Source organism: Leopardus geoffroyi, chromosome B3 (genome assembly GCF_018350155.1).
Source record: "Leopardus geoffroyi isolate Oge1 chromosome B3, O.geoffroyi_Oge1_pat1.0, whole genome shotgun sequence".
NCBI lineage: Eukaryota > Metazoa > Chordata > Mammalia > Carnivora > Felidae > Leopardus > Leopardus geoffroyi.
Window position 1 is genome coordinate 9,709,347 of NC_059337.1, and position 13,582 is coordinate 9,722,928.

The 13,582-nt window shown below is 42.6% G+C and overlaps 1 protein-coding gene across 3 annotated transcripts in view; it reads right to left on the bottom strand.

The window, feature by feature from the left end:
- AKAP13 (A-kinase anchoring protein 13) overlaps window positions 1-13,582 on the bottom strand; it is a 333,979-nt gene that overhangs the window by 53,355 nt on the left and 267,042 nt on the right. For all 3 annotated transcript variants that reach the window (XM_045448718.1, XM_045448719.1, XM_045448720.1), the window contains 2 exons: window positions 4,569-4,611; window positions 2,694-2,826 (listed from right to left, as the gene is read on the bottom strand). In XM_045448718.1, the coding sequence (XP_045304674.1) occupies window positions 2,694-2,826; window positions 4,569-4,611 (176 nt within the window). The remainder of the gene's footprint in view (window positions 1-2,693; window positions 2,827-4,568; window positions 4,612-13,582) is intronic.

The window sequence follows — 13,582 nt, forward strand, 5'->3', positions numbered from 1 at the left end:
GTTTCCACTGCTAGAGGCAGCACGAGCCCCCAAAGGTCTTGAAGCCAAGCGTGAAAAGAGGAACCAGGCTCATTTTGCAAAACAGTGTTGTCATTCTGGCAAAGGAGATGCTCAGACACCAAGGGTCGACTGATAATGGTCTCTGCCAGACTCTGCTCTAACAATTTCCTTCCTTTGTCCTGCCTTTCTCTTCATTCTACTAGCAAATGCCAGTTGTTTGAAGTTATTTATGAGTGAGCAGGAAATGAAGAGCACTAATTGCTGGAAGTCAAAGAGGTTCTGCCCTAATATCTAGTTCTGTGACCTGAAGCATAGCTCTCTGTACTTCAGTTTGTAAAGTATGGAGGATGGGATGAGACTTTTTTTATGTTTATCTATCCATTTTTGAGAAAGAGAGATACAGAGAGAGATAGAGAGAGAGAGAGAGAGAGATTACGAATGAATGAATATGAGCAGGGGAGGGGCAGAGAGAGGGAGACACAGAATCTGAAGCAGGCTCCATCCAGGCTCTGAGCTGTCAGCACACAGCCCGACGCGGGGGCCTGAACCCATGAACCATGAGATCATGACCTGAGCCGAAGTCGGATGCTTAACTGACGGATCCACCCAGGCACCCCTGGGATGAGACTTTTATAAAGGTCAGGTTCCAGTTTCTCAATTTAGTCTTACATTGTTTATGTGTGTTTGTGTCCTCTCACTAATGCGATCAGTGGCGTATTCACTGCTCTGTCCTGAAAGTCAACATCCCTGGGGAGATGGATGGGAAGGGGACTCTTCACTCATTTACTGGTCTTCCAAATGAAGACCTCACAGTCTAAAAACAGAACAACGACAACAAAACACACTTGAAAGCATCCAAATAGATCATAAAATTTCTCAAAGACAATGATCTTTAGTTCTTTAGGAGCATTATTAGCACCTAGCAGAATGCTGAGGCTACAGAAGTCATTTGATGATAGTACCTAGCTAATCTACACTGATCTTTGCCAAGATTTTCTTTTGTTGATGCCAGCCAGGGTCCCAGCCAGCAGTGATAGGTACAACAGGTAAGACTCTGTTTAAGCCTTGTTGCCAGTATGCAGAACACTGCTAAGCATTCTGTCCTGAATTTAACCTCAACCCTATTTTTTTTAATTATGAAGTTAATACTTATATATAGGATTATTCTGGAAACATCCTTGCATCTTTCCCTGTGCTTTCCTGACTGCCCCACTTTCTCCCCTTCTGCATCCAGGCAAGAAAAATGAAAACACAATTTCGGTGGCAGGTTTTGTGGAAAAACTCCTCTGAGTCATCACTGAACCTAGTATTGGCTGAAGGAGAGACAGCTTATTTACAAAACCCAGTAAAATACATGGGCTCTACTTCCAGCAGCCCACTTAACTGAGGGCCTAAGAGGCTTGTTACATTTGGTGGCAGGCGGCTTGGGGAGAGTGTGAGGGGTATACTTTTACAACAATATTCTTGAGTTCAGCGTTTGTATTCCCTTACTTCTAAGTAGGTACGGATGTGTGTGTGTGTGTGTGTGTGTGTGTGTGTGTGTATGGACATGCCACACACACATGTATACACACATGTATATACAGTGATTCCTTAGCAAGAGCTTGTCACTGATTTCCATTTAGAAAAAAAATTTTCTTTTTTTTTTTTTTTAAAGATATTCCTTTATTTTATTGGAGGCTGGCTGGGTGGGTGGGTGGGTGAATGGAAGGTAGAAGGTGCTCTCCCACTGAGGTGACACTGAACTGATTTTGGTTTAGCACTGAGAATCAGTATAAGAAAAGGAAACCCTTGTCTTCCTTTCTTTTGAAAGTACATTGAAAAAAAATGAGAAGAGTACCTGTCTCTATGTGGGGTTATTACAGGTGGTTTTTATCTATTTTTGTATTTCGAATATTCCCAGGAGTATGGAAAAAATAAACAGACAAAAAACGTTCAAATATTTTAACGCATGAAAGACAATACCCTGCAACAGCCTCGTAGTCAGGACTAAATCGAAGAATCCACTTTTGTCTTAAAGTCTCTTATAATTTTCTGTGGGGAAATCCTTCTTTTTTTTTTTTTTATGTTTATTTATTTTTGAAGGAGAGAGAGACAGAGTGTGAGTGGGGGACGGGCAGAGAGAGAGGGAGACACAGAATCCGAAGCACAGAGCCCGATGTGCGGTTCAAACTCACGAACCACGAGATCATGACCTGAGCCGAAGCCAGACGCTTAACCAACTGAGCCACCCAGGCGCCCCAATCCTTCTAACTTCTAAACCCAAATGCAAATATTTTCAATATCCTGATCTTGGCATAAAATCTTCAGGTGCATTTTAAACCCAGTTTACTGACGAAGGCATGTGGTCGAGTATGGGATCGGAATCTTGGTTCCACTGCCGTGAGCAGCACACACTCACAGGGTAGCTTACTCCCAGGAAGGGGAGAACAGGATCTCCTCATACGGCTATGGAAACGATTGCATAAAATAATACATGGAAAGCTCTTAGCATATAGTAAAAACCCAATTAGTGGTATTACCTTTTGTTGCTATTTTTCTTCAAGTGTTAGGCCATTTCAAGGATTATCTCTGTGCTTATTTCCTTACGTCCTCATTATTTAATTAGGTATTGGGTGCATGCAGGCTGTGACAGGAGCCTAGAGATGACCAACGAAGGCCATCACGCAAGGAATGCCCCCAACGGTACTTACTCTGCTCTTCTTACTGCTGGACATTTTATTCTTGATGTAGCTGAATGTGCGGCTGACTTTTGTTCCACTCTTGCCTTCAAAATCTTTCTTGGAGGGGCTTTGAGGCAGGAAACTATAGGTCTCTTCTGTTATACTAAATAAAAACAAGAAGAGTGATTTTTAAAAAAGACTACAGAAATTTTTAAAAAGTAAACACAGAGCCAAAAAATACAATTCTTCATAACCATGTATCATTTTAGCTACAAGCCACAGTCAACTTATGCACACACATGACAACGGGCAGCAGAGGAACAGACGGACAGAGGCTGCTGAGCGGTTCCACAGAGTAAGACCTGAGAACAGAGGACACCACCACGCTGGTCCCAAAACCAAAACTGTTCTGGTCCCAAAACCTGGCTAAGTTTTCTTGTGTCGGCCATCAGTGTTTTAGTAATAGATTTTTAGTGGCCTGGTGTGAAAGAGCCTGTCAATTATTCATTTATTATTTTATCTGAAACTTCTTAATCGAAAATAGCACTCAATTTATACACACCTTTGCATCAAATAGGTGCTAGAGAAGAAACTCATAAAGACAACAGAAAGATGGATGTGTTAATAAAGGCTGTAAAGGAATTTTTATGACTGAATGCACATCCAAATTCCCTGAAAGCAGAAATCACACACCATTTTTTTAGTCTTCTGGCACACTGAACAATCAATACTGGTGCATACAGCTTTGCACGATTTTAGGAGGGAGGAGAGTATAGAAAGCTCCGCTGTAGGAGTTTCACACGGAGCCAGGGGTACTGATCTACTCGTTCAGGGAGGCTACACGGGTCCATCACAGATGGACATGTTTGGACCTCAGGAAGTTCACAACGGTGGACTTCCTCAGAGAATGCGGGGCACTTGGAGACACAAGCCATTCCACAGAAAAGGAATCTACTCACACTATGTTTCCCAGGTGTTCTACAATCGTTATTTTAAGAACTTTTCCACAGAAAAGCCGTGTCTACCTCAAGGGCCTCTGTGAGAGGACAGAGGCACCCCTCAAGAGGGGGAACAATCCTCTTCAGGAGCTAAGGTCTGTTTATACGTGAAGTACTGTTTACAAAATAAAGCAGTCTGTTATTACGATAAGGGGGAAATGGTGTGAGAGCACTGTTCCAGAGAAGACAAAGAAGAAATAAAGTACGACAGAAATACAAAGAGAAGCATTCATACTGAGAGTTCTGGATCACTGAGTCACAACCAATGCCTCTGTGAAAAGACACATGTTCAGGTGCAGGGCAGTAATCAGAGCCCCCGTGATGCTTACATTAGAATATTTTAGAACCCCATAAGCATGACAAGAGGAATATAATAGCAAACAATGAGTCAAAATACAAACCTGCCTGCTGTCAAGTAAAGAACCAATTCACTTACTCGGACAAAGCTATGAGCCATATCCGTGTAGGCAGAAGAAAATGGCTTTAAAGCTTAAAATGGCTAAGGTACAGTTCCCTGCACGCGTGCACACGCAGACACGTGTGCATACGAATACACACACGTGCAAACAGTGAAACAAAATGTTGTCAGGCTTAGGGCTTAATTCTTAGAAGCAGAGTACAGAAGTTCATAAAGTCGAATACAAGTGTTTCCTCTCCTGAATAAATGCAAACCTTTATCGTCAGGGCAGTGTAGAGAACAAAAGGAAAAAACTACTGAAGACATTATTTAAAAACGATAGAGAGTCTTCACTACAAACCACTTGTAGCCATTATTCCAAATTTATCACTTAAGGAAGTAAGAATCCAATGAGCTGAATTAACTTCTCAGTTTACTTAGTGAAATGTCGTAAGACATTTTGGGTTTCCTTCATCTCGGGAAAGGAGTAACAAAATAAACGTGCAGTACCTCTCGGTCAGGTTAGCACTGGTGCTGTGGAAAGGCCGTGAATCTGGAAAACAAAAATGGCAGAGGAAAAGTTGGAACCAAAGGACGGTGCCTGGGTGACAGATAAGAGGCTTAAAATATTTACAACGACACACGCAGAACAGAGAGAGCATCCGAAAGCCATTGTACAGTGCCTTCTCCTAAGGGTTTGGAAGAAGGAAAAATTCACCTCGAAACTCAGTATCAGAACTGGAAACAGGCAGCAGTAGGCGTGAATTCCCCACGACAAAAAATTTCATCCAAGAATCATATCACTGAGCAAGCCCCAAATCAACATTTTTGTCCCCACGCTCAAACATACACGAAACATGTTTAATTCCTGTTCTCATCAACGCTCCGTTTCCATAGGCCATCTTTCTGAGATGACATCACGGGAAGAACACAAAATCGAAAATGAAATATCATTCATATTCTGTTTGCTGTTCATTTTGCTTTCGTGGATTTCCATACCAAAATATCTAGCTACCATGTACCTGCTGTTTTCCTGAGTATTCCTGGAAATGGATGAGTGAAGAAGAAAAGGGCACCAGAGCTGGCTGTGCGTGTGCGTGTGTGTGCGTGCGTATGTGTGTGTGTGTGTGTGGTGTCTTGGTCCTGTTACTGATTTGGGGTGAGATCTCTGCATTTCACTTCCTCATCTGTGAAATGAGGGAGATGAAACCGACGGTGTGGTCCTTGCCAGGCTGATACTGATATGGCGCGTACGGCAGGTGCATCCTTCCTTCCTCCGTCACCATCGGAGCGTAAACTGAAGCGGGTCATTAGCACCCAGGCTAAGGCACACAGCAGAGCGGCAAGTGGAGAAAGCATTAGGAACACTACGATACCTTACCGACAACATGCTAATAAAGCTGGAGCTACGTCAGGACTTAGAGGAGATGGTCTCAATCATACCACGATGAAGGATTTCCAGTTTTTAGATCAGGCGCGGAAATACTTTGTGTGTGTGACTCCAGGCAGACAAAGGCCGCTCAGTACAACTCCTGTTACAGTGTGAACAAAACACACACCTTCTCCTGCAGGTGGGTTTCAAGGACTGGAGATGAGCAGGAGTAAAACCCTCATTTGACAGAGATCTGAAGATGTTCTACTACCAGATTACCAGCATTTGAACTTAAATGTCCAACCTGTTCTAGATTCTGATTAGAAATGCAAAATGGTAGTTATTACTAAGTGAATAGCCAACAAGTAGGAATAATAGGAAACTTAACAACCAATTCTAAGTCTTCAAAAGAGTACTTTCTATAGCTTTTCCTTTTACTTACTTGGGTTCTTCTATTTCACTTACAAGCATGGTCATCGAGATGAGCAGAGTAAGAGTAAGATCTGGGATCTGTTCCCTAGTTTCTGCATGATCTAGGTGTGAAATTGTCAGCATTTTAACCTCAGGACACCTTAATTTACTTAAACAAAAAACCAAGAGTGTGGTTTAGGTCAGTGGCTTTACAACCTTTTGCACCCCAGGAACCCTGAATGACAGAAGCAGCATTAAACCCTCTCAGGTTGTCAGGCTCTGTTGTACACTAACTAGAGCAATTACCTAGCAAGTTACCAACCTAGTAATATGAACAAAGTGAAAGCAAAATCCATAATGAAGAAAAACACCAACTAGCACAGGATCTGGCCAAGAATCAGCTCCCAGTAGATTTCTGCTGAATAAATTAGAAACTGAACAAATATGTGATTGAGTACTGGGAGAATCTGGGACTCTGGTAAGGATTTCCAACCTTTTCACTGCTGAAGAAAAAATTCATTCATTTACTATGACCTCTTAGATTTGGTTCTGAGAACAGTGGTTAATCAACCAATGCCTCTGAGATTCCTGAAGGGCCATCAAGTTTTCAGTGCACCTAAGAGTATAAATTAGCCAATGATACCTCTACGGTATAATTACAGACAAAAGCAAAGAAATCTGTCACTGAAGTCAGCCTACAAAGTATTATGGCAGGTAAACAGTGTATTTCAAGTAGGATTTTCTTAAAGTCTTGAAATAACCTGCAGACATAATATACTAATATTCCAGAGTCGGAACTATTGGATGGACCGGGTCAATGGTTTTTAAAGTGCGTTCCATGGAATACTAGTCTCATGAGATGTTATCCACAGTCAGGCACATATTGTGGTTACCTAGCTAATGCGTTTGGGAAACACAACTTATTGAACACTGCCTTGGGAATTCACAATGTACACATTAGCATCTGAAACCAGCTTAACTGGACTTTTCCTCAATTTATCTGGCCATGAACCAACCCCTTTCTTTCCCTTCCTCTCCCCTCCACCTCCAGAATTCTCACTGGTATTTCAGGGTAAGGAACACATTTTGAAGAAGGCTAGATACCTGGTTCAAAGGTTTCTTCCAGCTTCTATACTTTTATAATTTCATCCTGTTGGATTAGCTGTATAACCAGTGCCGTTCTATATTAATAATTTCGTCTTAGAGGTAGAAGAAATACCACTGGGACCTTTACTTCATCTGCCACATGTGGACCTATGTCCCCAGGTACACAATACTTTGAGATGAAACAGACTTGACAATTTCTGAACACTCAAAGTTGTAAGCAGATTTTCACAACTTCCCTCCTACTACAACTGGTATAAAGTAAGTATCTTATGGTGTGCCTATTTACTAAACATCTTTTCATTATGAAAAAAGTACTGAATATAAGATGACTTCCATTTAAGAGAAATTAAACTTTATGTTACTATACATAAGGTACTTTCTTTTAAGAACAATGCAAAGATGTCACCCTCAGCTTAATATGGATTATAAAATTTTAATATTTAAATAAATAATTAGATACCTAAATACTGCTGAAATGTAGGGTCAGCAAGTGGTAGGGAATTAGGTTGCTCAATTATACAAATATTGTAATTCTCTGAGGCTCCTATCACAGTAAAACCTTGGATTGCGAGTAATTTGTTCAATGAGTATTCTGCAAGACAAGCAAACATTTCTAGTAAATTTCAACTTGATAAATGAGTGATGTCTTGCAACACGAGTAGTACATGATGCCAGATGTCACGTGATCACAACTGAGCCAATGGTTCTTGAAATTCACTTTAATATACAAGTGCTTTGGATCACAAGCATGTTTTTAGAATGAATTATACTCGCAAATCAAGATTTTACCGTAGTTGTATGAAAACAATTCAGTATTTACCTTTACACTAGAAATGTTTTTTTCCATTAAAAATAGCAATCCTGGAATTTTCCAGAAATCTTGCATAACTGAAAAGTGATGTTCACAGGGGGTAGAATTCATTTCCTTTCCAAGCTCACTAAAACCTTATAAAGTTTTTTTTTTAATTTTTTTAATGTTTATTTTTGAGAGTGTTTAAAATTTAGGCATTATCAAATAAGAATATATTAATCTGAAATCCACACTGTAGTAAAAGGATTGAAAAATAAAAGTTCCAAAGGAGAGAAAATGGGAACTTAGGAAATACATCTATAACTCTTACTCCCTAATCCACGTGGTGTAAACTCAGAGGAAAGGTATTTTTATCTTCTTTTTTTGTTCTTTTAAAGTAATCTCTACGCTCAATGTGGGGCTTGAACTCACAACCCCGAGGTCAAGAGTTGCAGGCTCTAGCCAGAGAGGCGCCCCAACGGAAAGGTATTTTTAAAGACAGGTCTGAAAGGTGAGAAGAAAAAGTTTAACATTAGCTTTTAAATATCACAGGTGGGTATCTAGATATCTGTCTCATGAGACCAAAAAAAAGCAAAACATGGGAAAATGAAATTTACACTATCAAATAGAAAGCTTTGTGAAACCAGCACTCAGTATTACAAAAGGTACAAGGTGGGATGGGAACACCTCCCCGTGCCCTGGAATCAGGCCACTAGATCAACCAGTGCACGTGGCATATAGCAGACAAAAACTGTTTCATCCAAATTAATTCTCAAAGCAAAGCAGGAAGACAAATGGTTTAGAAACAATGGCATGCAAGGGGGTACAAATCCCCAGTTTCTTAGAACCAAGCTGACAGCATTCTCAGCACTGTCAGACCCTGGAGAACAGCCGTGGACACTACAGTGGCTTACTTACTACGCAACTCCTCCTCGCCATCACTGGAGTGAGAAGAGCCAAGAGAAAAGAGAGTTTTAGACTTAAGGAGATGTGGAGAGATGCGGACGGAGAAGGAGACCCGCCTTGCTGGCTGCATCCGTGGCTGGGCTGAGAAGTAGGTCAACACGAGACATTAGAGAGCGCCAACTGTACCGGGACAAAGTCAAAGGCACCTGAGACCACGCTGAACAGAATAGTGTTGCTAGCCTGTGTGGTTCCAGGAAAGGCTGCCTAGTGAACAACGTATTTATTCACATTTTCGTCTTTACTTCTGAGTATGTAGAATTCTAATATAGCTTAAAAAATTCATCCAACAAACACGTACTTGCCAGAGTAAGAAAACAAGAAGTCCATTATTTTTAACGGTCATAATTTATAGCTGGAGTTGTTTTTCTTGAGAGTGGAAACATCTGGAGTAGTGGTGTTTCTCAGGATTCTGTGTTCAGCTCTCTTCTCCCTCACCCCAGACCTCCTCACGCCCTGCCCTCCCAAAGTACAAGCTGAATTCGCTGGGCTGGTGACACACACCTTTCCACCCTCAGGCCGTAGCTCTCCCTTTGAGCTCAAGACGTGTTCATCTCTCTCTTGTCACCTCTGGGGCATGTCCCACAGGCAGCACGAACTGAGGAAGCACGTGAGTGACATCTCTCTTCTCCACACCCACCCCTCCTCCTGTATTCCTTTGTTTGGTAAGCGGTACCTAACATCTAATGAATTGCTCAGAACAGAGACCTGGGCCCCATCATTGAATGCTTCCATCTTGCCTCGATTCAGTTATTCTGACTATGTGTTCTAGAATTCTCTGAACATCAACTTCTCCCCTAATGCCACCGTGTGCTCTCACCTGGATCTTGCAGTAGCCTTCTCCTGATCCATGACCTTTGTTCCCCAACACTTTCTTCAGTGTGGTCTCTCTGAAGTGTCCAAATCAACCTACTTTATCAACTTAAATCACTCCACTGCTCTTGGACAAGAAACCCCAACCCCTCGGCCATGCTTTCCACATATGGGCATACCTCGTTTTATTGTATTCTGTTTAACTGAACTTTATGGATACCGCAATTTTTACAAACTGAAGGTCTCTGGTGACCTTATGTTGAACTAGCCTATCGGCACCAGTTTGCTAACAGCATCTGCTCATTTTGTGTCTCTGAGCAGTCGTGATAATTCTTGCAATATTTCCAATGTTTTCACCATTATTATATTTGTGACGGTGATCTGTGATCAGTGGCCTATTATGATTGTTTGGGGGCGCTACACACCACACCCGTATAAGACAGCAAACTTACGCGATAATGACCAGTCATTACTCACCCTGCCCGCCTTGGGCCTCCCTGATCTCTGAGACACAATATTGAAATCAGGCCAATTAATAACCCTACAAAGTCCTCTAAGTGTTCAAGGGAAAGGAAGAGTCACACGTCTCTCACTTTGAATCAAAAGCTAGAAATAATTAAGCTTAACGATTAAGGCATGTGGATAGCTGGGACAGGCTGAAAGCTAGGCCTCTCATGTCAAACAGCCAAGCTGTGAATGCAAAGGAAAGTTCTTGAAGAAATAAAAAGTGCTTCTCCGCTGTACACACAAATGATAAGAAAGGGAAACAGGCTTATTGCTGATATGGAGGAAGTTTTAGTGGTTTGGATCAAAGATCAAACCAGCCGTAACATTCCCTTAAGCCTAAGCTTAGTCCAGAGCAAGGATCTCTTCAATTCTGTGAAGGCTGAGAGAGGCGAAGAAGCTGCAAAGACAAGTGGGAAGCTAGCCGAGGTTGGTTCAGGAGGTTTAAGGAAGGAAGCCAGCCCCACACATCCAAGTGCAAGGTGAAGCGGCAAGGGCTGACGTAGAAGCTGCAGCAAGTTCTCCGGGAGATCTGGCTGCGATCCTTAATGAAGGTGGCTCCCCGGATGACAGATTTTCAGTGTGGATGAAACAGCCTTATATCAAAAGAAGATGCCATCCAGGACTTTCATAGCTGGAGAGGAGAAGTCAGTGCCTGGCTTCAGGGCATCGAAGGACAGGCTGACACTCTTGTTAGGGGCTAATACTGCCGCTGACTTCAAGTTGAAGCCAGTGCTCATTTACCATCCTGAAAATCCTAGGGTCCTTGAGAATTGTGTTAACTCTACTCTGCCTGTGCTCTGTCAATGGAACAAAGTCTGGATGACAGCACACCTGTTCACAACTTGGTTTCCTAAATACTGTAAGCCCACTATCAAGACTTACTGCTCAGAAACAGAAGATTCCTTTCAAAACAGTACTGCTCATTAACAATGCACCTGGTCACCCATGAGCCTGGATGGAGATATATGAGGAGGTTAATGTTTTCAGGCCTACTAACACAGCATCCATTCTGCAGCCCATGGATCAGGGAGTCATTTTGACTTTCAAGCGTTATTATTTAAGAAATATATTTTGTAAGGCAACAGATGCCATAGACAGGGGATTCCTCTGATGGATCTGGCCAACTTCTGGGAAGGATTCACCATTCTGGGTGCCATTAAGAAAACTGGTGATTCCTGCGAAGAGGTCAGAATATCAGCATGGACAGGAGTTTGTAAGAAGCTGATTCCAAACCTCATGGATTGAGCTGTTCAAGATCTCAGCAGACGAAGTCACTGCAGATGTGGTGTGGAAAAAACAAGAATCAGACGTGGAGCCTAAAGAGGGCACTGAATTGCTGCAATCTTGTGACAAAACAACAGATAAGCAGTTGCTTCTTACGGATGAGCAAAGAGAGTGGATTCTGGGATGGAAGCTACTCCTGGGGGAGATGCTGGGAATTTGCTGAAATGACAACAAAGGATTTAGAGTATTATCTACACTCAGCTGATAGAGCAGCGGCAGGTTTTGAGAGGACAGACTCCAATTGTGGAAGGTCTACTGTGGCAAAATGCTATCAAACGACATCTGACGTCATCACATGCTACAGAGAAATTTTTTGTGACTGGAAGAATCAATCCATGTGGCCAACTTCGCTGCTGTCTTATTTTGAGAAATGGCCAAAGCCACCCCAACCTTCAGCAGGCACAGACACGGAGGCAGGACCCTCCACAGGCAAAAAGATTACAATTCACGGAAAGCTCAGATGATGGTTAGCATTTTTTAGTGATAAGGTATTTTTAAATTAAGGTATGTGCACTGTTTTTTTAGATACCATGCTGTTGCATGCTTGACTAGAGCATAGTGTAAACGTAACTTTCATATGCACTGGGAAGCCTAGTGATTTAGTAATTCATCTGACTTGCTTTACTGTGATATTTGCAGGGGTCTAGAACCAAATGGTTAAGACCTCTGTGGCATGCCTGTGTGAACTCACCCATTGAATTCCCAGTCTTCTGCGGGCCTCAACTTTGAGATGACTTCATCCCAGTGAGCATTCTCTGTTCTAGGCTCCTGTACTGTCCCATGTTTGTTTTTTTTTAAAAATTTTTTTAAATGTTTATTTATTTTTGAGACGGAGAGAGACAGAGCACCAGCAGGGTAGGGACAGAGAGACAGAAGGAGACACAGAATCCGCAGCGGGCTCTAGGCTCTGAGCTGCCAGCACAGAGCCCGGCACGGGGCTCAAACCCACGGACTGTGAGACCGTGACCTGAGCTGCAGTCGGACGCTTAACCAACCGAGCCACCCAGGCGCCCCTGTACTACCCCACGTTTCTTACATTCACCTATTCTCTGGTCTGTGAGAACGCGGTGAGGAAAGCAACTGTATCTATCAACTCACCTGTCTCCTACACCGTGTGGCCTGGTGCCTGCCAAAGAGTAACTCAAATGCTCACCGAATGAATACATGAATAAACGAATTTCCCTTTGTCAGGCTTTCTGAAAGCTCAGTGTCCTAAATGAAAACGCCCTGTACGAACTTGACAGACCCATAAATACTACGTGACGTCAGCTTACTGTGGGCAGCCACGTCCAGTAACAGAGACCCAGGACTACTGGCACAACTGCAGGTAGGCCGGCTCCCTGGGCAGTGACGGCCTAGGACGAAAAGTAAGTTACCATCTCCATGTGCTTGCAAAAGTCTTTCCAAACGTGAAGCAAATTCAGGAAATGAAAATGAGCTCTCTTCTTATACCAGATTCCTTCCTTTGTCACAATTTCATGGATCATCTGGAAAAACCTATTTGTAGGAATATCTAACGGAGGATCCTCAACATATATGTTCTTTGTGATAACAAACCCTGAAAAACAAAGGGAAAGTGACTTCTCGTTCAGAAGCCTGGGAGTTAAAACATCTCTCTAATGGGTACAAGTCTCCTTTTAACATCACCACCACCAACGTGGTTAGGGCTCTTCCAGGAACACCACCAAGCAAGCACCTTCTCCACTGCTGGTAAGCATCTCCTGAGCATAAGCCATGAAATGTGTTAAAATATACTTTGGGCAAGGATCATCTGTAATAACTGAATTATTCTGCATGTATAGAAACAAAATTTATGCTTAAGTTCTATCAAGAAACCATCTAAGTCTCCTGGCAAGCTGGGAGTCTCCACTCCTGATGCAAGAAGGAGAAATGGGGCCACAGGTCCCCAGGAGCGGTCTCTCTGAGGGCAGTCCTCCCCGGCATTCTCCCCATGATGCAGGTAGCCTTGGTGCTATTGTGAGTCCCTAAAAGATGAGCTGGCAAGATGCATTCATCACGCTCCCTCCCACCACGACAGCACAGCCAAGACATGAGTGAGGACAGCTTCCCCACCCATTGTGGTTCCCAAATAAGCTGTCGCCTGTCTACTTCCCACCCCAGAAAATGACACAGAAATACATTAGTCACTATCTTGACTCAGTATTTTCCTCTGCATCGATGGATTTTAGAAAATGATACCAGCTTAGAAATAACGTTGAGTTTCCTCTGTGTTTCTCTTCTAGGAAATGACCCAACAAGACATTCCAGACAACAGCT